The 24505-nt window shown below is 49.7% G+C and overlaps 1 protein-coding gene and 1 pseudogene across 4 annotated transcripts in view; both read left to right on the top strand.

Moving 5' to 3' along the window:
• The window catches only part of LOC139237982 (adhesion G protein-coupled receptor E5-like), an 85393-nt gene extending 63626 nt beyond the window's left edge, over positions 1 to 21767 (top strand). For all 4 annotated transcript variants that reach the window (XM_070867353.1, XM_070867351.1, XM_070867352.1 and 1 more), the window contains 7 exons: positions 2791 to 2991; positions 8914 to 9134; positions 11302 to 11368; positions 12254 to 12345; positions 13220 to 13388; positions 14852 to 14941; positions 17329 to 21767. In XM_070867353.1, the coding sequence (XP_070723454.1) occupies positions 2791 to 2991; positions 8914 to 9134; positions 11302 to 11368; positions 12254 to 12345; positions 13220 to 13388; positions 14852 to 14941; positions 17329 to 17361 (873 nt within the window). In that variant the 3' untranslated portion in view covers positions 17362 to 21767. The remainder of the gene's footprint in view (positions 1 to 2790; positions 2992 to 8913; positions 9135 to 11301; positions 11369 to 12253; positions 12346 to 13219; positions 13389 to 14851; positions 14942 to 17328) is intronic.
• LOC139238040 (U2 spliceosomal RNA) lies at positions 15434 to 15671 on the top strand (annotated as a pseudogene).
• Positions 21768 to 24505: the final 2738 nt, after the last annotated feature.

The raw sequence follows: 24505 nt of genomic DNA, 5'->3' as shown, positions 1-24505 counted from the left end.
CCATATTTCGCTGAAAGATCGCGGCAGCTGAACGAATCCTGAACGGACATCTGTTATACTCAAACAACCCCTTGTTGTGATGGTGGTCAGCTTCTTCGACTCACTCGCCAGCTCCTGGGTCATGTAAGCTGAGGTCAGGTCCAATTTTGAAAAAGGTTTGCCACCGGATAGCGTCGCAAAGAGGTCCTCCGCTCTCGGTAGCGGGTACTGGTCTTGGAGTGACATCCGATTGATGGTGGCCTTGTAATCGCCACATAGCCTGGCCGACCCATCCGCCTTGAGCACCGGTACAATCGGGCTCGCCCAGTCACTGAATTCGACTGGCGAGATGACGCCTTCCCTCAGCAGGTGGTCCAATTTGCATTCTATCTTTTCCCGCATCACGTACGGCACCGTTCTGGCCTTGTGGTGTATTGGCCTGGTGTCCGGGTTTATGTGAATCACTACCTTGGTCCCCATGAAAGTGCCGATGCCGGGTTGAAGTAATGAGTTAAATTTGTCCAGGACTTGTGAGCATGATACTCGCTCCACAGAAGAAATTGCATTAACATTGCCCCATTTTCAGTTCATAACAGCAAGCCAACTCCTCCCCAGTAGTCCGGGACCGTCCCCCGGGACAATCCAGAGTGGCAACCTGTTCTCCAAATCTTTGTGGGTCACGACTACCATGGCACTGCCTAGCACCGAAATTATCTCCTTTGTATATGTCCGTAGCAGTGCGTCAATCGGCAATAATTTTGGTCTCCTGGCCTTGGACACCCACAACCTTTCGAACTGTTTGATACTCATCAGGGACTGGCTGGCCCCCGTGTCCAGCTCCATTAATACTGGGATGCCATTGAGGAGCACTTTCATCATTATCGGTGGCATCCTGGTGTATGAACTGTATATGTGCTCCACATGAACTCGCTAAACTTCAGCTTCCAGCGATTTCCCCCAATATTCATTTGGCCTCGTAAGGCTTACATCGGGCCCGTCCTCCTCGTACATCAACCTGGCTGCAGGCTTCCTGCACATACGTGCCAAGTGACCGCTGATGTTGCAGTTTCTGCAGGTATATTGCTGATATCTGCAAGCTCTGGCTGGGTGTTTGCCTCCACACCTCCAGCATGAGCTCGAGGCCCCATTGTTGGAAACAAAAGGTCCGTTACCAGTCGATCGTCTCTGACTGTCTCTGTAACTGTCCTTACACGCACCATTAACAGGTGTTGATGGCCCCATTACTGGCCGCATTGTCCCTTGCGATGGCATAAATCGCCGTTCAGCTCGCCATTGTCTCTGTTGAATTCCCCCTTTGGGTTCGACTACATGCTGGGGCATGTCCGATTGCCCTTGTCTGCCTAGAGAACTGTGTGCCGCGTTAACAATGTTGACTCCCTGGTCGTTTGCCGCATTTGAGCCAAGATTTCTGCCATAAATCATTCTGGTCTCTTCCTCCCCTGAGATAAATGTTTGGGCTATCAGAGCCGCCGCTTCCAAGGTCAAGTCTTTGGTCTCAATCAGTTTCCTGAAAACCCCAGCGTGCCCGATTCCCTCAATAAAAAAGTCTCGCAGCATCTCCGCTCTGCATGCATCTGGGAACTTACATAGGTTCGCCAGTCGCCGGAGATCTGCCACGAAGTCTGGAACGCTTTGCCCTTCTCGCCGCCGGTACGTGTAAAACCGATGTCTCACCATGTGCATGCTGCTTGCTGGTTTAAGGTGTTCCCCGATCAACTTACTGAGCCCTTCGAACATCTTGTCTGCATGCTTCTCTGACGCTAGAAGGTCCTTCATCAGGGAGTACGTTCTGGATCCACAGACCGTCAGGAGATGAGCCCTGCGCTTGTTGGCTGAATCCTGTCCCAACCATTCCTTTGTGACAAAACTTTGCTGTAGTCTCTCAATCATCACCAACACAGTACCTCTCTTCTGTGCTGCTAGTGGCCATGCTCCCGTGGTTTACATCCCAGTTTCTCGTCGCCAATAGTATGTCCTTACTATACAACTGTATAAATGCACACGAGGCCCATACTTGAGAGAAGGTCACTCTGTGACCAGTTACCTTTATTACCAAGACCTCAAGAGACAGAAGATGGGTGGAGCTTCCCCTTTTATACTGGAAAGTCCAGGTTTGGAGTGTCGCCCCCTAGTTCGCCCCCTGTGGTCAGTGTTCCCAAGGTGTACAACTTAGGTCAGCTTATACATGGGTTACAATTATAGTTGAATACATGACAGTGCGCTGCTTCCGTTGTTTGCGATTGGCTTCCACGTGCTCCCGGCGAAGAGACCCGGATGCTTCTCCTGCACTTTGGGCGGGCTTGGGCCAGGGATTCCCAAGATTCGATGGGGATGTTGCATTTTTTCCAAGGAGGCATTGAGGGTGTTCTTGAAGCGTTTTCTCTGCCCTCCTGGGGCTCGCTTGCCGTGTCAGAGCTCCAAGTCGAGCGCTTGCTTCGGGAGTCTAGTATCGGGCATGCGGACGATGTGGCCCGTCCATCAGAGCTGGTCAAGCATGGTCAATGCCTCGATACTGGGGGTTGTTGGCCTGAGAGAGAACGCTGATGTTGGTGTGCCTATCCTGCCAATGAATTTGCAGTATTTTGCGAAAGACAGCGTTGGTAGTCCTTCTCCAGTGCTTTGAGGTGCCTGCTGTACATAGTCCATGTCTCTGAAGCATATAGGAGCGGGGGCATCACTACTGCTCTGTAGTAGTCGTCTGCAGGGCAGTAATGTCCGACAGTACGGTGGCTTGGGCCTTCACTGTGGTTGGTCAATAGTTTTTAAAACTGCCCTTTTCGTTCTCCTCAGGGGCCTGACAGTTACAACCTGCGTGTGATCACGATAGTCGGCATCATTTTGTCGCTCGTGTGCCTCTTCATTTCGATCCTCACCTTCGTCCTGTGCCGTGTCATCAAAAGCATCAGGACCACGATCCACACCCACCTCTGCGTGAGCCTGTTCCTGGCAGAGTTTCTCTTCCTCGTCGGCATATCCAGGACTGAAAACAAGGTAAGAGAATGTGAATGCTAGTCAGTTCTGGTCGGATCCTATCTGGAGCGCTGATAGGGTCGCGCTACAACTGACCCTGATTCTAGGTCAGAAGAACATAAGTAATAGGAGCAGGAGTAGGCCATACAGCCCCTCGAGCCTGCTCCGCCATTCAATAAGATCATGGCTGATTCGATCATGGACTCCGGTCCACTTCCCCGCCTGCTCCCCATAACCCTTTAATCCCTTATCGGTTAAGAAACTGTCTATCTCTGTCTTAAATTTATTCAATGTCCCAGCTTCCACAGCTCTCTGAGGCAGCGAATTCCACAGATTTACAACCCTCTGAGAGAAAAAATTCCTCCTCATCTCAGCTTTAAATGGGCGGCCCCTTATTCTAAGATTATGCCCTCTAGTTCTAGTCACCCGTATCGGTGGAAACATCCTCTCTGCATCCACCTTGTCAAGCCCCCCTCATAATCTTATACGTTTCGATAAGATCACCTCTCATGCTTCTGAATTCCAGTGAGTAGAGGCCAAACCTACTCAACTTTTCCTCATAAGTCAAACCCCTCATCTCCGGAATCAATCAAGTGAACCTTCTCTGAACTGCCTCCAAAGTAAGTATATCCTTTCGTAAATATGGAAACCAAAACTGTACGCAGTATTCCAGGTGCGGCCTCACCAATGTCGGCTGTAGCAAGACTTCCCTGCTTTCTGTTTACATGGAAGTTACGACATGGAAACCGGCCATTCGGCCTAACTAGTCCATGTTGGCGTTTAGTCCTCCCGCACGGGCAAAGAGTTACATTTACCAGCTCGCTTTGTGTCCTTTACCTTCATCTGCCTGTCCAACCTAATCGTGAATGTTGACACCGTTTCTGTCTCAGCCACTAACCTTCGGAGTGACATTTCCAGAGCTGGATAGTGTGAGCAGGAGCGGGAGCTCTGTCCAGACTGCCCACATTATTTCCAGAGGGATCGAATTGAAAAGTCGGGAGGTTATGCTCAACCTGTATCAAACCTTGGTTGGACCACACTTTGGGGCTGAAATTGGTTATGGCCGTTTTTGAGGCGGTGTCGCCCCCACCGAGTGCTGAATTTAGCGCTGGGCGTTAGGTGCGGGCTCCAAACTGCCAAATTCAGTTGTTACGGCCGAAGATGAGAGAGCAGTGCTAAAAGTAGTGTTGCACACTCATTCTCGGGCCGGAGCTCAGGAGGCCGACTGAATTTCCCCACGGGAGGCTGCCGGCACGCGAGCTGGGAAAACCGGAAGAAAATAAAATGAAGATTTCTCCGAGCCACACGCACACACTTCCCCACTGGTGCAACTAGTGCATCAAAGCTGAAATAAATGAAAAGAAAAAACTTACCTTGCTCTCCGGGCAATTCCGCCCAAGATCCCCGAAGTTCCCAAAACTTTTTCCCCAGGTTGTACGGACGCCTGGCCGTTAGGCCTCCGTTACAAACCAAATATCGCGGGAGCGGCGCCAAGGGGGGCGTTGCATGCGGGATGATGTCACCGCGCGGGTGGCGTTAGAGGGCGCAGCGTTACCTCTTAGCGCCTCCATCAACGACCAACTCAATTAGCAGGGAGGCGTAGACACCGCTCACCACTGACACTATCAAGGAAATTCCGTCCCCTGAGAGCACTGCGTACAGTTCTGGTCGGCATATTACAAAAAGGATACAGAGGCACTGGACAGGGTGCAGAGAAGATTTACAAGGATGATACCAGAAATGCGACGTTATACCTATCAGGAAAGGATGAACAGGCTGGGTCTCTTTTCTCTTGACAAAAGAAGGCTGAGGGGGGACCTAATAGAGGTCTTTAAAATGATGAAAGGTTTTGAGAGAGTGGACACAGAGAGAGTGTTTCCACTTGTGGGGAAGAACATAACTAGAGGCCATCAATATAAGATAGTCAGCAAGAAATCCAATAGGGTAATTCATAGAAACATAGAAAATAGGTGCAGCAGTAGGCCATTCGGCCCTTCGAGCCTGCACCGCCATTCAATGAGTTCATGGCTGAACATGCAACTTCAGTACCCCATTCCTGCTTTCTCGCCATACCCCTTGATCCCCCTAGTAGTAAGGACTACATCTAACTCCTTTTTGAATATATTTAGTGAATTGGCCTCAACAACTTTCTGTGTTAGAGAATTCCACAGGTTCACCACTCTCTAGGTGAAGAAGTTTCTCCTCATCTCGGTCCTAAGTGGCTTACCCCTTATCCTTAGACTGTGACCCCTGGTTCTGGACTTCCCCAACATTAATAAGAACATAAGAACATAAGAATTAGGAACCGGAGTAGGCCATCTAGACCCTCAAGCCTGCTCCGTCACCCAACAAGATCACGGCTGATCTGGCCGTGGACTCAGCTCCACTTACCCGCCCGCTCCCCATAACCCTTAATTCCGTTATTAGTTAAAAATCTATCTATCTGTGATTTTGAATATATTCAATGAGCTAGCCTCAACTGCTTCCTTGGGCAGAGAAGTCCACAGATTCACAACCCTCTGGGAGAAGAAATTCCTTAAATTGGCTCCCCCGTATTTTGAGGCTGTGCCCCCTAGTTCTAGTCTCCCCGACCAGTGGAAACAACCTCTCTGCCTCTATCCTGTCTATCCCCTTCATTATTTTAAAGGTTCCAAAAGATCATCTCTCATCCTTCTGAACTCCAACGAGTAAAGACCCAGTCTACTCAATCTATCATCATAAGGTAACCCCCTCATCTCTGGAATCAGCCTAGTTAATCGTCTCTGTACCCCTTCCAAAGCCAGTATATCCTTCCTTAAATAAGGTGACCAAAACTGCACTGAGTACTCCAGGTGCGGCCTCACCAATACCCTATACAGTTGCAGCAGGACCTCCCTGCTTTTGTACTCCATCCCTCTCGCAATAAAGACCAACATTCCATTCGCCTTCCTGATTACCTGCTGCACCTGCAAACTAACTTTTTGGGATTCATGCACAAGGACCCCCAGGTCCCTCTGCACTGCAGCATGTTGTAATTTCTCCCCATTCAAATAATATTCCCTTTTACTGTTTTTTTTTTCCCAAGGTGGATGACCTCACATTTTCCGACATTGTATTCCATCTGCCAAACCTTAGCCCATTCGCTTAACCTATCTAAATCTCTTTGCAGCCTCTCTGTGTCCTCTACACAACCCGCTTTCCCACTAATCTTTGTGTCATCTGCAAATTTCGTTACACTACACTCTGTCCCTCTTCCAGGTCATCTATGTATATTGTAAACAGTTGTGGTCCCAGCACCGATCCCTGTGGCACACCACTAACCACCGATTTCCAACCCGAAAAGGACCCATTTATCCCGACTCTCTGCTTTCTGTTAGCCAGCCAATTCTCGATCCATGCTAATACATTTCCTCTGACTCCGCGTACCTTTATCTTCTGCAATAACCTTTTGTGTGGCACCTTATCGAATGCCTTTTGGAAATCTAAATACACCACATCCATCGGTACACCTCTATCCACCATGCTCGTTATATCCTCAAAGAATTCCAGTAAATTAGTTACACATGATTTCCCCTTCATGAATCCATGTTGCGTCTGCTTGATTGCACTATTCCTATCCAGATGTCCCGCTATTTCTTCCTTAATGATAGCTTCAAGCATTTTCCCCACGACAGATGTTAAACTAACCGGCCTATAGTTACCTGCCTTTTGTCTGCCCCCTTTTTTAAGCAGAGGTGTTACATTAGCTGCTTTCCAATCCGATGGCATCTCCCCAGAGTCCAGAGAATTTTGGTAGATTATAACGAATGCATCTGCTATAACTTCCGCCATCTCTTTTAATACCCTGGGATGCATTTCATCAGGACCAGGGGACTTGTCTACCTTGAGTCCCATTAGCCTGTCCAGCACTATCCCCCTAGTGATAGTGATTGTCTCAAGGTCCTCCCTTCCCACATTCCCATGACCAGCAATTTTTGGCATGGTTTTTGTGTCTTCCACTGTGAAGACCGAAGCAAAATAATTGTTTAAGGTCTCAGCCATTTCCACATTTCCCATTATTAAATCCCCTTTCTCATCTTCTAAGGGACCAACATTTACTTTAGTCACTCGTTTCCATTTTATATATCGGTAAAAGCTTTTACTATCTGTTTTTATGTTTTGCGCAAGTTTACATTCGTAATCTATCTTCCCCTTTATTGCTTTCTTAGTCATTCTTTACTGTCGTTTAAAATGTTCCCAATCTTCTAGTTTCCCACTAACCTTGGCCACCTTATACGCATTGGTTTTTAATTTGATACTCTCCTTTATTTCCTTGGTTATCCATGGCTGGTTATCCCTTCTCTTACCACCCTTCTTTTTCACTGGAATATATTTTTGTTGAGCACTATGAAAGAGCTCCTTAAAAGTCCTCCACTGTTCCTCAATTGTGCCACCGTTTAGTCTGTGTTCCCAGTCTACTTTAGCCAACTCTGCCCTCATCCCACTGTAGTCCCCTTTGTTTAAGCATAGTACGCTCATTTCTGACACAAATTCCTCACCCTCAATCTGTATTACAAATTCAACCATATTGTGATCACTCATTCCGAGAGGATCTTTTACTAGGAGATTGTTTATTATTCCTGTCTCATTACACAGGACCAGATCCAAGATAGCTTGCTCCCTTGTAGGTTCTGTAACATACTGTTCTAAGAAACAATCCTGTATGCATTCTATGAATTCCTCCTCAAGGCTACCCCGTGCGATTTGAGTTGACCAATCAATATGTTGGTTAAAATCCCCCATGATTACTGCCGTTCCTTTTTCACATGCCTCCATTATTCAGAAGAACTTCTTTACCCAGAGAGTGGTGAGAATGTAGAACTCGCTACCACAGGGAGTGGTTGAAGCGAATAGTATCGATGCATTTAAGGGGAGGCTGGAGAAGCATATGAGAGCGAAGGGAATAGAGGGTTATGCTGATAGATTTAGATAGGAAAGACAGGAGGAGGCTCGAGTGGAACATAAATGCTGGCATGGACTGGTTGGGCCGAATGGCCTGTTTCTGTACCGTATATCCCATGTAATCCTGGCTCAGGAACAACGATCCTGATCGCGAAGGCCTTCCTTCGCTCTATGTCCATTATCATAGAATCTTAGAAATTTACAGCACAGAAGGAGGCCATTTCAGCCCATCGTGTCCCTGCCGGCTGACAAAGAGCTCTCCAGCCTAATCCCACTTTTCAGCTCTTGATCCGTAGCCCTGTAGGTTACAGCACTTCAAGTACACATCCAAGTACTTTTTAAATGTGGTGAGGGTTTCTGCCTCTACCACCCTTTCAGGCAGTGAGTTCCTGACCCCCACCACCCTCTGGGTGAAGAAATTTCCTCTCAAGTCCTCTCTAAACCTCCTACCAATTACTTTAAATCTATGCCCCCTGGTTGTTGATCCCTCTAAGGAAATAGGTCCTTCCTATCCACTCTATCTCGGCCCCTCATAATTTTATACATCATCAGCATCATAGCCGGTCCCTCGAAGCGAAGATGACTTGCTCCCACGCCAAAAAGGGATGAGTTCACAGGTGTTTCAATGAAGGACCTAATATTTCAGATCCTGAACGATATCTTGAAGGGTGGAAGATGCCTGTGCGTGGATTTTTTAAACGTGTGGTGGCCATTGTGCACCAGCCACCACACGGGCTTGACAGGCCAGGACAACTGGAGACCAGCTCAATAAGGTCCCCCCCTCAGCTTCCTTTGTTGCAAAGAAAACAACCCCAGCCTATCCAATTTTTCCTCAGAGCTAAAATTCTCCAGTTCAGGCAACATCTTCGTAAATCCCCTCTTCCCCTTCTCTCGTGCAAATCACACCTTTCCTGTAATTCATGCTCTGGTCGTGCTCTGGATGTTGGGTTGGGTTCGCCACTGAGGCTTGCTCCTTGCTCAGCAGGTTAACAAGCTTTGCCGTTCTTTGCTTTCCCCTTTCAGACTGGTTGTGCCATTGTCGCCGGGTTGCTGCACTACCTGTTCCTGGCGTGCTTTGCCTGGATGCTGCTGGAGGGCGTCCAGCTCTACTTCATGGTGGTGAAGGTCTTCAACGCCAAGAGCCTGCGCCCGAAGTACATGTGCCTGTTCGGCTACGGCTTCCCGCTGCTTGTGGTTGGGATTTCGGCCGTCGTGCACCCTATGGGATACGGAACACCGAAGTAGTAAGTGCGGAAGGTGTTTTGTTTTTTTAATTTGCTCGCAGATTGCGGCCGTCGTTGGCAAGGCCAGCATTTGTTGCCCGTCCTTAATTGAGAAGCTGATGTTGAGCCACCTTCTTGAACCGCTGCAGTCCCGTGTGGTGGAGGCGCTCCCACACACAAAAACACCAATTAGTCTTTAATACTGATTGAACCTCACATTAAAAATACGTTAATAAAAAAAAAAATTAAAGTTACGTGCTCTGTTGAAGATTTTGTTCTTGAGAATAAAACTTTTATTTTATTGTGGGAGAGAGAAATTTCAGGTAACGTTTTTTATTTATGACTGTGCTTTTGTCATTGCTGTTTGTTACAACTGAGTGTCTCGCTGGGCCATTTCAAAGGGCAGTTAAGAGCTAATCACATTGCTGTGGGTCTGGAGTCACATATAGGCCAGACCGGGAAAGGGTAGCAGATTTCCTTCCCGAAAGTGAACCGGTTGGGCTTTTCCGGGTCACCATTACCAACACCAGCTTTTTAATTCCACATTTATTTAATGAACTGAATTTAAATTCCCCAGCTGCCTTGGTGGGTGCCTTTCGTTAAGTGAACAACACTTTTAATTCAGAGCATTGTAACTCCAGTTGCATTTCTATATGGGAGCCGATTGGTGTTCAATTTTTAATCTCCCGACGTTGCTGATGAGGTTCAGGAGCAGTCAATTCAGCCCCCTCAAGCCTGTCCACCAATCATTAACAGATCTGTATCGTAACTCCATCCATCATCATCATAGGCGGTCCCTCGAAGCGAGGATGACTTGCTTCCACGCCAACAAGGGATGAGTTCACAGGTGTTTCAATGAAGGACCTGATATTCCAGCAAGGACCATCGGCAGGCCGGGGCCTTCAAAGGGAGCAGCGTGGAGCCCGAGCCGGCATTCTACTCCATCAATTCCTTTTCAAAATCATGAAACCCCTCAATCAAATCACCCCTTAACCTTCTATAGTCCGGGGAGCGGAAGCCTACTTTATGGAATCTCTCCGCATTATCTAACCCTTGGAGCCGTGGCAACATTCCGCTGAATCTGCGCTGCATTCATTCCAAGGCCAATGTGTCCTTTCTATCATGCGTTGCCCAGAACTGTGCACAGTGCTCCAGGTGTAGTCTAACCAGGGCTTTCTCCAGCTGCAGCAAAGCTTCCGCCCCTGCATATTCCAGCCCGCTAGATATAAAGGCTAACATTCTGTTCGCCTGTTTGATTAAATTTTGTAGCTGACCACTGCATTTTAGTGACTCGTGTGGACCGGAGGGCACTGATTTGAGGTGAATGGCCAAAGAACCAGAGACGGCATGAGGACAAACATTTTACTTGCCGAGCGATGAGGATTGGAAGGCGTTGCGGATACAGATTCAATCGCAGCCTTCAAAGGGGAAATTGGATAAATGCTTGAAGGAGACAAAACTGCAAGGGAGATGGAGAAAGAGTGGGGGGGCGGCGGGAGGAGTGGGACTCACTGAACTGTTCTTGAAAAGAGCCAGCGCAGATTCGATGGGCCGAATGGCTTCCTTCTGTGCTGTATTATTCTATGATTCTATGTGCCCCATAAATCGCTTTCGATTCTCGCTGGCTTAAGTCTTTTACTTCGTTCATGTGCCTCTTCCTTCATGTGTGCCGTGAGAGCAACTGTCGGTCAGCTATTCCACCGTGGAGGGCAGCACAGCCGGGCACAAATAGCACCTCAAGCGACCTCCGCATGCGAGCTCTTTCTACCTCGGGTTGGGGGGCGGGGGGGGATGGTTGCAGAGTGGAGGGGGAGTGGAGGGTGAGGAGTCATTGAGTAACGATCAGGAGAGGGAACTCTGGGTCATTTTTAGAAGTCCTCTCCTGCCCAGGGACATCGACCAAATACAGGGTCCCCACTCCTGATTGTTATCCGACGGTCCAGAGTAGATAATAGGGCGAGGACCGAATCGAGCGGGACAGTGATGCACCCCTTGGATGAATAGCAAGTCGCCACTCGCTGGCTAGGCTCAAAAGAGGGGGATGGCCATTTGAGTTGAATTACTGGGGCCAGCATCAGTAGAACAGGTGGAGACAAAATTGTGTCTGTGTGTGGTGGAGTGGGGGGGGGATGTAAAAATAAAACACCGTGACTCTATAGACCAATAAATTATTTTTCTTCTTCTCCAGTTGCTGGTTGGCTCTGAAATCAGGATTTCTCTGGGCTTTCCTGGCTCCAGTCTGCGTAATTATTCTGGTAAGTTTAGTTAATGAAAGCGCAAAGAATGTCTGTCTGTATTTGTGGTTCTTCTCAATGACCCTATTCCAAGCCCCGTGACCTCTACCACTTAGAAGGACAAGGGCAGCAGGCGCATGGGAGCACCATCACCTACAAGTCACACACCATCCTGACTTGGAAATATATCGTCCGTTCCTTCATCGTCGCTGGGTCAAAATCCTGGAACTCTCTCCCTAACAGCACTGTGGGAGCACCTTCACCACACGGACTGCAGCGGTTCAAGAAGGCGGCTCGCCACCACCTTCTCAAGGGGCAATTAGGGATGGGCAATAACAGTGGGGAACATTGTGTTTCATGGCTAGTTTTCATGGCCATTGTTTGGTGCGAGCCCATAAAGCCCACGAAGAGGTTTGAGCTACCTCCCCTCTGGTTTGCTAGTTCACTACTGTAACCATTACACTATCGTGCCTGTAACCGAAAAGACGACTCATGAAGGCAATGCCTCAGTTAACCATTTGGTAAGATCCTCAAACAGAACATTCTCCAGTGAGAGACGCAAGTCCATGAACGTGTCGACAGGCAGATATTAAAGTAAGTCATTACTGCAATGTATGTACCGGTGAGCATGCTCACAGGTTTGTTGAGTTGGGAGTGGCTTAGCCAGTCACGTGATGTTCACAAGACTCAATAAAACCCCAGCCAGTTGGGTTCGGGGGGTCCACGATGAGGCAGGTGGTTGTGAGCCTGGTGGATGAACTGGTAATGTGTAGTGTGATTATTAAACCTTTGCTAATAAACCAACTAGTTCTTAATAGCAATGTGAATTCTTAAGCAAAGATCCCATGAAGCAATTACATTATAATTACCTATCTCAAAATATTGTTCTTTTCTTTACCCTGGCAGGTCAACGCAGGTTTCTTCATTATCACTGTGTGGAAGCTCGTGGACAAGTTTTCAAGCCTGAATCCTGATATGGACCAGTTGAAGAAAGTCAGGTGAGGAGATCTGACACATGGAATGATACCTTACATCTTTTAGGGTATCCAAGAACATAGCATAAGAACATAAGAAATAGGAGCAGGAGTCGGCCATTTGGCCTCGGGTCTGCTCCGCCATTCAATAAGATCATGGCTGATCTGCTCATGGGCTCAGCTCCACTTCCCTGCCCGCTCCCCATAACCCTTTACTCCCTTATCGCTCAAATATCTCTTTCTCCTCCTTGAATATATTCAATGACCCAGCCTCCACAGCTCTCTGGGGCAGAGAATTCCACAGATTCACCACCCTCTGAGAGAAGAAATTCCTCCTCATCTCCTTCTTAAAAGGGCAACCCCTTATTCTGAAACTGTGCCCCCCAGTTCTAGATTCCCCCACAAGGGGAAACATCCTCTCTGCATCTACCCTGTCAAGCCCCCTCAGAATCTTATACTTTTCAATAAGATCCCCTCTCATTCTTCTAAACTCCAATGAGTACAGGCCCAACCTGCTCAAGCTTTCTTCATATGACAACCCCTTCATCTCAGGTAAAGAAAGAAAGACTTGGATTTATATAGCGCCTTTCACGAGCACCGGACATCTCAAAGTGCATCTATTGTCTTTATACAGATCCGTACCTCACAAGGCCCCGAACTGAAATTCCGTACCACCCTGGGGTGGTAACATTCGGGAGACACGAGACTTAGCGCAAGGCGCAGAGGTCTCGAGCCTCGGGATAAATTTGAGTTACCGCCCCCGGTGAGATCCCAGTCCCACCAGGCCAGCTTATATTGCGTTGTTAATGTGCGAGCTGCAGTGGGAGCGGAGCCAAGCAAACCGAATGTTTTACATTCGGTGCCCTCGTGCCTTATCCCGTGTCCTTTTTCCCCTCAGGGCTTTCACCTTCACGGCCATCGCCCAGCTCTGTCTCCTCGGATGCACGTGGATATTTGGCATGATGCACTTTCAGGATGAAACCATCGTCATGGCCTATATCTTCACCATCATCAACAGCCTTCAGGGGGTGTTCATCTTCATCCTGCACTGTCTCTTCAACAAGCAGGTAAGAGTCCGGCCTCGTTGGGAGGACGAGCCGCTCCGCTCGGGGTCGTCGCGGTGCGACTTAACTTCCTAAAATGTCGAAACTCCGGGGCTAGGGGCGGGGGAGTAGGACCGGCAAGGCACTAGGGGCTAGGGGCATGCAGGGGAGTGGAGCGGGAGGATATTTGGCCAGGGCTGGTGGCAGGGGTTGGCACTGGCATCGGGAGGGGGAGCGGGGGGGACACTTTAATCATTGAAGGCAAGTTGCTGCAATGTATGATAATGTGTTTTAAAGTTGATGCAATGTATTTTAACATGTTCTTAAGTTGCTGCAATGTATTTTAATGTTTTGGGAGCTGGCTCTATGTTTCACTTTCCAGCCGCAGCTCCCATTGTGTCCCTGGTTACCATGGCAACCCGATTTTTCTTTTTGGGCTCCATCCCCAAAACTAAAGGACTGGTTCGGCCGATCCAAAATAAAGAACTCCAACGGGGAAACTTAGAACATTTTTTTGGGGGCGTACTTGGGGCCCCCCCCCCTCCCCCGCTCGCCCTGCCAAAAGAAAAACGGGTGTAACTCTTCAAGTACGCCAACAAAAAAATCTTTGGTGAAAATTGAGCCCAAAGTCTACAAACTCAGTGGAGAACAGAGATTGGAGCTGGAGTCTGCACGGGCTGTGTGACCTAGGCCCACACTCGGGGCTGGATTATCCGCTGCTGTCCCACCTCTGTTTTCACCCCGGAGGGGGCGGCAATGGCGGCAGTGAGCCCCGCCGGGGTTTTCGTGGCCGGTTTCGGCGAGGCGGGGGGTGGGGGTGCGGGCGGCGGAGCAGTGTCGGCCGGGAGTGGCGAGTCGGAGTGCAACGCCCCTGGTTGCGACACCGGCTCGATTTTTGACAGCCGCCCGTCACGCTGCGTAGCGCCCCCTGGTGGCACCGCCTGTGAATGCAGGCAGTCCGAGCTGTAGCGGCCACAGTGAGGTCACTAACGGTTCTTCCAGGCCTCTCTCAGAGCGCTCTGAGGCTGGCTGTTTAGTTCTGGGATTTTTGCATGCTCAGCCGGCCTAGCGCCCTAAGAGAGGTATGCAATGCCTCCCTTAGCGCTCCGCCCCACACTCGGGGGCCCAATTTTGCTGGCTAAGGCGCAAACCTTTTCCGGGCGGTATCATGATCACCCCGCCGCCATTAACGCCCCGAAATCCTAAAAGCTGAAAATTCAGCCCTTTGGCCCTTGTCCCTTTCACTCGCTGCATAGACGCTGGGATTATCCTTCTTCCCAATATTTTCCCGTTGCCTTCCTGGTTTAGCGAGCAAAGGAGGGTGAGTCGCCAAGCGCCCAGCTCAGTCACCATCCCTCACCCAGGCGGGTAGCGGCGTGAGTGTTCAGCGACACGCGGAGGCCCAGGGATGCCCCCACTAGCAGTATAGTCGGTGCCAGTGGTTTTGATAAGTCCGTACTAACCCCGCTATTCCCGCTGTCTCACAGGTGAGGGACGAATATGCCAGGGTCTTCTTCGGAGTTTGCTACATGAAGAAAGCATCGAAGTACTCAGAGTTTTCAACCTCTTCCACCCAGGTACGTACATGGTATCTGTGCTGTCACTCTTGGTGGTCTCGAATCACCCCCCCCCCGCCTTAAAACAGTTCGAGACACTGGGAATTATAGCGGTGAACAGAATACTCAGTTGTAGACAGATCTTATGGTCTCAACCGCCACAATGCTTTTATTCAAGTTAAAGCACACACCTGCACCCAGTAAAACACACCCTGGTGGTGTAAAACAAACAAACGCAGTACAACACACAGTCTGGCCCATCTGAACAGGCCCCTGTCGCAAAGTACCCACGACTAAAATACCCCTGCTTGGCTCAGTAGGGCACCGAATCTGTCCAACATAATTGTGCGTACGCCTATGATCCGTGCAGGAAACCTCCCCACTAAACCGCTAAGGCTTGGTTGGGACACATGACACCCCTTCACACTATGCGGTGGCCTGAAGGATGTGTGAGCTGGGATAAATGCTCACCAGTTACCCCTCTGGCTTACTCGCTGCTTCTCCCGATGAGGCGTATCTTCTCGGCCTTTTGGCTAAGATCATGCGTAACTGACCTGACAGGGGAGTAACCATGACCCCAACGTGGTTCTCCCTGGATCAGGAAGGTGATTCTCCTATGCTTTTTGGAAATAGGAGGTGGGTGGGGTGGCTTGACCCATCCACCTCCACGGAGGTGTGTGGGGGGCCTGACCCATCCACCTCCATGACACGAACCTGGTATTGCAGTACTTCCAGGAACGGTGCAGTGGCTCTAGGCCTTTTGGCTAAGAGCATTGGCGCAGAGTAATCCTTGATGTGTGCAAGGTGACCTCTGGCGTTTGTGATTTGACAAAGAATTGGAAAGATTGGCAACGAATTTAAAAAAAAAGTATCTTCTAGTTCTGTACCAATCTGTGGTTTCCAAGTCCTAGTCTCAAGGTCAGTTTCCCAGTCGAAATACCGAGACTCTCTTTGCTTGTAGATGGCTTCTTCTCTCCGTCCCAGGAGTGCTCGGTTCTTGAATGCGTTGAACGAAGCAAGCAAGTGTAGAAAAGGAGGGGGAGAGAGTTGGCAGCAAACTGCCGTCTCTTATACCCGAAAAATGCTTGCTGAATCCTCGCGCCAAAAAACAGTCCTTTGCCTGAGGCAGTCGGACTAAAGAGCATGAATCACATCTTCGGTCTGTGCCTTTGTTACCGGGCTCTTCCTGGGGATAAAGGCTCCAACGAGTCTGGGTGGCCGGATAGCTTCCTTTGTCCTGAGGCTCCCGTGCTCCGGGGCTCTCAGTCATTTCGATGGCTTGAGCACTGACCAGTTCATCTGATCTCTCACTGATGGGTTTCCATGACATGACAAAAGGGTCCTCCATCAACCATCTTCCTGCGATTTCAGCCATTGACCCATCCCTGCCCACCTGATGTGTATTCCTATGGAACAGCTCTGGGCTTGCCCCAACTCTTCTGAAATATGAAAAAGCAATGTCCAAAACTTAAAGCCCAAAATGTTGAAGTCTGTGTCACTGTTTATGCCGATGCTAACAGTGGTCAGATCTGGCACTGTGCAGTCAGAGAGAGGAGGCTGCCAACGGCCACAGGAACACGGCTTCAACCAGACAGCACTTCTCAATGTATTGGATGGTGCAAAGTAGTGCCAGCTGTGGCTCAGTGGGCAGCACCCTCGCCTCTGAGTCAGAAGGTTGTGGGTTCAAGTCTCACTCCAGTTACTGAAGCACATAAACCTTGGCTGACACTCCCAATGCAGTGCTGAGGGACTGCTAAACTGTCTTTCAGGTGAGACTTTAATCCAAGGCACTGCCTGTCCTCTCAGGTGGGCACAAAAGATCCCATGACACTATTCAAAAAAGAGCAGGGGTGCCCTTCCCGGTATCCTGCCCAATAAGAATTAGGTGTAGGCCGTGTGGCCCCTGCTCCGCCATTCAATAAGATCACGACTGATCTTCTACCTCAACTCCACTTTCCTGCCCCAATATTTGTCCCTCAACCAACATTTTTATGAGCAGACTATTTCTTTACCGATAAGGGATTAAGGGGTTATGGGGAGCGGGCAGGGAAGTGGACCTGAGTCCATGATCAGATCAGCCATGATCGTATTAAATGGCAGAGCAGGCTCGAAGGGCCATATGGCCTACTCCTGCTCCTATTTCTGATGTTCTTATTAGATTATCTGGTCATCAGCACATTGCTACATTTGTGGGATCTTGCTGTGTGTGATTGGGCTGCTGCGTTGCCCACAAGTACTTCATTGGCTGTAAAATGCTTTGGGGACATCCTGAACTTGTGGAAGGTGCTATATAAATCGCCAATCTCCCTTCCTCAGGAGGGATAGTCGGCACAGTCATTGAGTTATGATAAAATTTGCTCAGCCATTCCAAGCAACTGACGATGTTTTTATTTTCCGCTTTCCGCCAGGGACTGAAAAGCACACACGAGACGGGGATGTGAATGAACGCACCGCGCCCACGCAAGGGCTGCCTGGAGAGATGCTTGGACTTGTGCAATTGCGAGAGAGAGAGAGATGGCATCGCACTGACTCACTCTGCTTGGGACTGAAACCGGCCCCTCCGCCGACACTTCAGCCCATTTCCTGTCGCCTGGACTTTCCGCCATCTCTCTCTGTGTGTGTAAATGCGGTACGAGCTTCAGAGGAAAGGATAAAAACAACAAAAAACACATTTCGCCGTGTCCATCCCGGGAATGCTCTAATCCACTGGGGCGGTTTCCAGCTCACTGCTTCTAAATGAGCGTGTCTGTCGTGTGAACTCGTGCGGTTCTAAGGTTTGGACATGACTTTGGAAATAACACGCAATGACGACCCGTGTGGGGACTGGACGGTGCCTTCGGTGGGATGGTGTCCTTTCTCCTCAGGGGCCTTGGTTCAATCCATCCTTTTCCCCCTCTCTGTTGGCTTCAAGGTCCCACATGACACGAGTTTGAGTATTGGCAATCTAGTCTCCGTTAGGCACGGACTGGGTGATTGTCGCGCCTCGTGCTCCGTTTGAGAATGGGCGTCCAGCGTGCTGTTGGGACAGAGAGAAGGGAGAACGTTAGAGATTGAAGGATGTATCTGATCCTGGGCGCACTCGATGAAAGTATCTGACCTGAAAGGTCCTTCACTTCCCCAGCGCCAACGCCCCTTGGCTTCTAAATCGGTCCACCATTGCCCGCTTCTCCCCAGTCTTCCCGTTCCATTTGCCGCACCTCCATCTCCAGCGCTTCGGAGTTGCCTCATGTGGCAAACGGCAGACTGGCGCAGGGTGACTAAGGGCTGGTCAGTGCCAACGTCATCGTTCCACCGCCTATACTCATTGGATTTTGGAAGAATGAGAGATGATCTTATTGAAAGGTATAAGATTCTGAAGGGGCTGGACAGGATAGATGTTTCCCCTCATGGGGGAATCTAGAACTAGGGTGCATAGTTTCAGAATAAGGGGTCGCCCATTTAAAACAGAGATGAGGAGAAATTTCTTCTCTCAGAGGGTTGTAAATCTGTGGAATTCTCCGCCCCAAAGAGCTGTGGAGGCTGGGTCATTGAATATATTTAAGACGGAGATAGACAGATTTTTGAGTGATAAGGGAGTCAAGGGTTATGGATTGAGCCCAGGATCAGATCAGCTATGATCTTATTGAATGGTAGAGCAGGCTCAAGAGGTCCCTTAGGGCCTGAGGTGGCATCTTAAGTTCCGTAGCTTGCCTCGCTGAAGCTCATCAAAAACCTGAATAATGTGAACCGCGAGGTATTGGTGTAAGTGTGGGAAGAAGATGCCATTTTATTTCCAATTGATGGACTTTTAATGACGTTTGATTTACTTTGTAGAATTTGCCAGACCGGCCATTTGGCATTTGGGTTGTCCAGTCCGAAAATTGGGTGGGCAACCTAGAGGCCAGCCTCCCTCCCCCTGATCTTAAAAAAAAAACAATGAAAACAATCACACTTACCTGAGTGGACATTATTTACCTCACTGCAACCGCCACAGCTCGGACCGTCAGCTTCCACTCGTTCCCACTAGGGGGCACTACGGGGCGCTATGGATCGGGCGGGATCAAAAAAATAGATCAACCAGGGGCGTTGCTCGCCATGTCCAAGCGGTAATGCTCCGTGCCCCCTCAAAACTGGCCCCGAATGTCCCGGCAAGGTGCTGTAAGCGGGCCGCCCACCCGGAAGTGTTACCGCTACCATTGCCTCCCCTCTGGGGCATTAACCGGGGCGGCAGAGCACCGAAAATCCAGCCCATTATATTATTGATTTAAGGAAACCAACTTCAGTTTAAGCTGGGAAGATTGCTTCGTGTGTCTGCATATGTGTGGGTGTCTGCATGTAAGGCGGGTATCAGTGTACATGCCTGTGCATGTATGTGTGTGTGTATATACATATAGATATATATATGTATATATATACATGTATGTATATATATTTATCGTTGCAACATTATAGTTTATATGCAATAATGCAGCAAAGCCAATTGTGGCTGTGCCACCTTAATACAGGTCACAGAAGACCGACATAGCAGCACATCAGGAGGAAGGGTGGGGGTGGGGGGGGGTCACAGAATGCGTCGAGAATGCACTGTGAGTCCATCCCAATCCCTTGGGAATAGGAGAAGGTCAAGGGTTGGGTTGTTGGGTCGACAATCAAAGCGGGTGGACTTGCAAGTTCCCTGCTCCCTCTGCTAAGAGTGCGTGCCCCCGGATGTTCAGGCCCTTCCACACTTTTCCAAGATCGCCCTTGGAAGGAAGGCAACTTGGGAAAGGCATTGACGAGGGACTGAGGTCCTGGAGTTCATAAAGCCCAGCAGGATGCAACACCTTCGAGAGAGGTGGAAGGGGAGAAGGGGGCCAAAACGATCATGGCTCATTCTAGGTTTCGCCGAGTGCGATTTAAAAAAAAAACTAGAAAACAAATCCCCGAGTGAAGGGCCGAGGCTCACCAGTCCGCAGGAAAGGAGAGGGAGGGAGACAATTGCGAAGATGGGGGTTAGGTGAGGTCAGGCTTTGAGGGGGTAGGTGAGTCGATGTCAACATTATCTCAGCTGGTAGCATTTTCACCTTGAGCCAAAAGGTTCGGGATTCAACCTCCACTCAAGAGACTTGAGCCCGAAATCTAGGCTGACACTCCCAGTGCAGTACTGAGGGAGCACTGCACTGTCAGAGGTGCCGTCTTTCAGAGGAGTCCGAAGCCCCATCCACCCTCGAAGGTGGAAGAAACCGATCCCATGGTGTTATTTTGAGGAAGGGCAGTGGAGTTATCGCCAGTGTTCTGGCCAATATTTATCCCTCAACCAGCATCACTGAAGTAGATCACTTGGTCATTTATCTCATTGCATCTCGCTGGGCGTAAACTTTCCTGCATTGTAACAGTGCCGACACTTCGAAAGAACTTCATTGGCTGCGTAGAGCTTTGGAACATCCTGAGGTTGTGAACGCCGCAAGAGAAATGCAAGTCTTTCTTTTGGTTAAATGCACGGCGAGAAAGCTGTGTGTAAGTCGGAATGATTACGTGGAGAGGGTTGGAATTCCAGAGTAGAGCGGATGTGGCAGTTCTAGCACTGAGTCGAGCGGAAGGGGAGGGGGTGGCATGCAGCAGATATGCATTGGGGAGAAGACGGCGGGCATATGGTGGATGGAGGGCATGAAGGGATTGGAAAATGAGGATCTGGAAGTGGTCGTGCTGGGGATCGGGAGGCCATTTGAGGGTCGGTGAGGACAGGGCAGGTCTTTGTGTGGGGCTCCAGAGTTTTGTAAGGAGTTGGAGTTCGTGTGTTTGTGTACGGCGGAGTTAGGGCTGGGGCTGGCGAGGGGAGTGCAGGAGAGTGTATCAGTTGGGCTATGGCTCTAATTGAGGGGCCGAATAACACACTCCTGTACCGAAGCTCCTAGAAATTGAGCCTTGAGGCCAGAGTAGTGACTGCTGTCTCCTTAAGGGGTTGAGATGAATTAGAGTGGCAGACAGGGCAAGACTAACTTGGGCTTTTGATATTCTGGACATTTGGGAGAGACAGAGCAAAGTGACGAGGACACATGTGACCGACAAAGACCAAACCCCTTTTCCTGTACCAGCCAATCATTATTGAAGCTGTTGGAGAGCTAATAAGAAGCACGCTTGCATTTTCCCCAGCTTCAGATTGGCCCGGGCACCATCGGAGACAGCGATTGCATTTATTTTACAATGATGGTGTGCCCAGCCCTCGGTGCCAACAGCTCACCATCAAAAGAGAACTTAACCCAGGTGCCTGGCAACAAGCCAAAGCCCAATCTCATCGAACTGGGTTGGCCTGAACCAGGAATGGTATACGTTCCACAGCAGTGGGATGCCCAATACTTCGGCAGCCCATGACCTCTACCAGCTAGAAGGACAAGGGCAGCAGGCGCATGGGAACACCACCACCTCTACGTTCCCCTCCCAGTCACACACCATCCTGACTTGGAAATACATCGTTCCTTCATGGTCGCTGGGTCAAACTCCCTCCCTAACAGCACTGTGGGAGCACCTTCACCACACGGGACTGCAGCGGTTCAAGAAAGTGCTCACCACCACCTTCTCCAGGGCAATTAGGGATGGGCAATATATGCCAGCCTTGTCAGTAACGCCCACATCCCAAATATGAGTGAAAGAAACACAGCCCGCCCAATTCGTTAATCATAGAGGAGTTGCTAATGTGCCCATTTGCCCGCAGTTTGCCAGTTGACTTCTGGAGGATAAACAAATGCAGATTGCCCAGCACAATGAAGACAAAAAAGGACAGATTCGATAAAGCTATGATGGTGCAACTGCTCGCACTTTGTCGCAATACGCTGTTATGTGAAAATGTAAAACCTTTTTTTTCCAAAGTGTAATGCTATTTATATAAAAAAAACACCGAATAACGACTCCTTTTCTATTTATATATTGAATTTCGGCCAATGTTGCCGCTGAGGGGCACACACACAGGACCTCGCGGTAAGGTCCCGCGCAAGCCGCTCACTGGCTGTTCCGTTGTAAAAAAACGTGCATGCGCAGAGATTTAAAGGGATGGCGCATGGAAAGAAACGGGGCCCCGGAGAAGGAGGTGCAGCTCACAGGGAACACCGATTCTGACGTTTGTGAATGGTTGTAAATGTTCACAAACTGGTGTTTTGCCTTCGAAAGGGAAAGCCCCGATTTCAACGTAACCCCACCTGGGCGGGAATAGGCCGGGTTCAGGTCGGACCCTCGTTTTACATCCCGGATTAGATTAAAATGGGCACCTGACCCGTACCCGCCGAAGTGCATTTGCTTAATGGGTTCTTTGCTTAAGAATTCATAGCAACACATTGCTATTAAAAACTAGTTGGTTTATTAGCAAAGGTTTAACAATTAGACTACACATTACCAGTTCATCCACTAGGCTCACAACTGCATACCTCATCGTGGATGACCTGGGTTTTATTGAGTCTTGTGAACATCAAGTGACTGGCTAAGCCACGCCAAACTCAACAGCTCTACAACTATTTTTGGTAGAACCTATAAATCAAGTGCCCCCTGGTTAAAGGGGAGGCACTAAAACTGACAAACTTAAACAAATTAGACTTTGAACAGTAAACTGAAATCAAATTAAAATTTGGTTGCCGGGGGTGATGACGCACTCCAGTCCTTCCGGCGCCCAGCTCTCGCGGAAGGCCGCATGCGGTGGACACCGCATGTCATCAGCTCGACAAGCCTGTGAGCATGATCACAGATGCATTAATTGCACCCACCCAATTCCTGCTAGGAGTGGGTTAGGCTAAAACTGGGGCTGAAGGGTAAGCTATCCTGAAAATAGAGGCGACGGAAGGCGGGGAGAAAGGGTGGAGCGTGAAACGGATTTCACTCCTACACTCGGCCACTCGAGGTTTGCCGGGTCGAAGGGATGAAATTGAGCAGGAGGATGATCGAAAATCACTCGTGGTGCCCGCCTGATTTTCCAACCTGTGCCGCATACGGAATTACCCCGTCGAGAGTTCGGACTTGAGAAATTACACAAGGCACACGAGTTCTGCCTTTAACCTTTTATTGTTCCGAAGACAAATTCAAAAACCCCAAGCACTATTCGAGTGCACCAATAATGTTGCAGGAAATCATACATGCAACCGCCCTACAGCGTTGGATTGTAGGTCCACATCGATGCAATGACCAGGCCCTTCCTTGAGGCTGCAGCAGCTCTTCGTAGGCGAGGTGATCATCCCCAGTATGCTCCGTCCGCCTGAGGCGCTGATACCTATCAGTCACTGGGGCCACAAATTGCCCACCGCTGGAAACAGGGCGCTGCCCACCCCCTTCCTCGCGTTTTCACTGCCGCGGTGGATGCGGTGGCCTCTTGAGTGAAATTCTACTCTTTGGCTTTTTTTTCAGGCGTGCCGGAGGTCGCTCATAACGGGAGTGGATATGCGGCAGTGAGCACACTAGCGGGGAGGACGTTGTGGGAAGGAGTGTAGTGTCCACCACTGTCGGTCATCATCATCACGGCGCCAGGAAGGAAATCTGCCGTCCTTACCCGGTCTGGCCTATATGTGATTCCAGAACCCAGTAATGTGGTTAACTTTTAACTGCCCTCTGAAATAGCCCCAGCGAGCCACTCAGTTGTCTCACCACCACCTTGTCGAGGGGAAATTAAGAATGGACAATAAATGCCGGCCTTGCCAGCAATACCCATGAATGAATAAGAAGATGGCTTCGCTTTTAAACTGGGCGTTCGAGTCCGAAGCAGCTGCCTGCTCCCTATTATTATGTAAACCGGGGTCCTGTGACCCTACATGGGACCCCAGTTGCCATGTTAGAATGGAGCCAGGCGGAAAGCGCTCCCTGGGCGCAGCCAGCAGTTTCATTGGCGAGGGAGGAAAAGAGGCCCTTGGGCCTGCTATAATTGTATCAATAGGGGTGGGGGAGGCGGCGCTGAGTTGCCCCAAGGTCACCTGACAAAGGTCAGCACCACAAGTGGGCCTTTCGAGGGGCACTGCAAATCTAACCCAATTTAAATGGAGGATGCTTAAAACAAAGCAACGAAATCCCATTCCAACCAATCCAAAATGAGCTTCCAGCCTCATATCTGCAGCATAACTAAGCCCGCCTATTTCCACCACCTTAACATCGCCCGTCTCCGCCCCCTGCCTCAGCTCATCTGCTGCTGAAACCCTCTTCCATGCCTTTGTTACCTCTAGACCTGACTATTCCAATGCACTCCTGGCTGGCCTCCCACATTCTAGCCTACATAAACTAGAGGTGATCCAACACTCGGCTGCCCAATTCCTAACTCGCACCAAGTCTCGCTCACCCATCACCCCCTGTGCTCGCTGACGTACATTGGCTGCCGGTTCCTGTAATCTCCTCCAGCCCCACAAGCCCCTCTTCCCCCGAGATGTCTGCGCTCCTCTAATTTTGTCCTCTTGAGCATCACTGATTAGAATCACTCAACCATCGGTGGCCGTGCCTTTTGTTGTCTAGGTCCCCAGCTCTAGAACTCCCTGCCTAAACCTCTCCACCTCTCTTTCCTCCTTCAAGACGCACCTTAAAACCTACCTCCGTCACCTGCGTTAATTTCTCCTTATGCGGCTCGGTGCCAAATGGCCTAGCTCATAATACTCTTGTGACACACTT

Source organism: Pristiophorus japonicus, chromosome 24 (assembly GCF_044704955.1).
Source record: "Pristiophorus japonicus isolate sPriJap1 chromosome 24, sPriJap1.hap1, whole genome shotgun sequence".
NCBI classification, from domain to species: domain Eukaryota; kingdom Metazoa; phylum Chordata; class Chondrichthyes; family Pristiophoridae; genus Pristiophorus; species Pristiophorus japonicus.
Note: the sequence above shows the minus strand (reverse complement) of the source record. Positions and strands in the feature narration are given on the sequence as shown.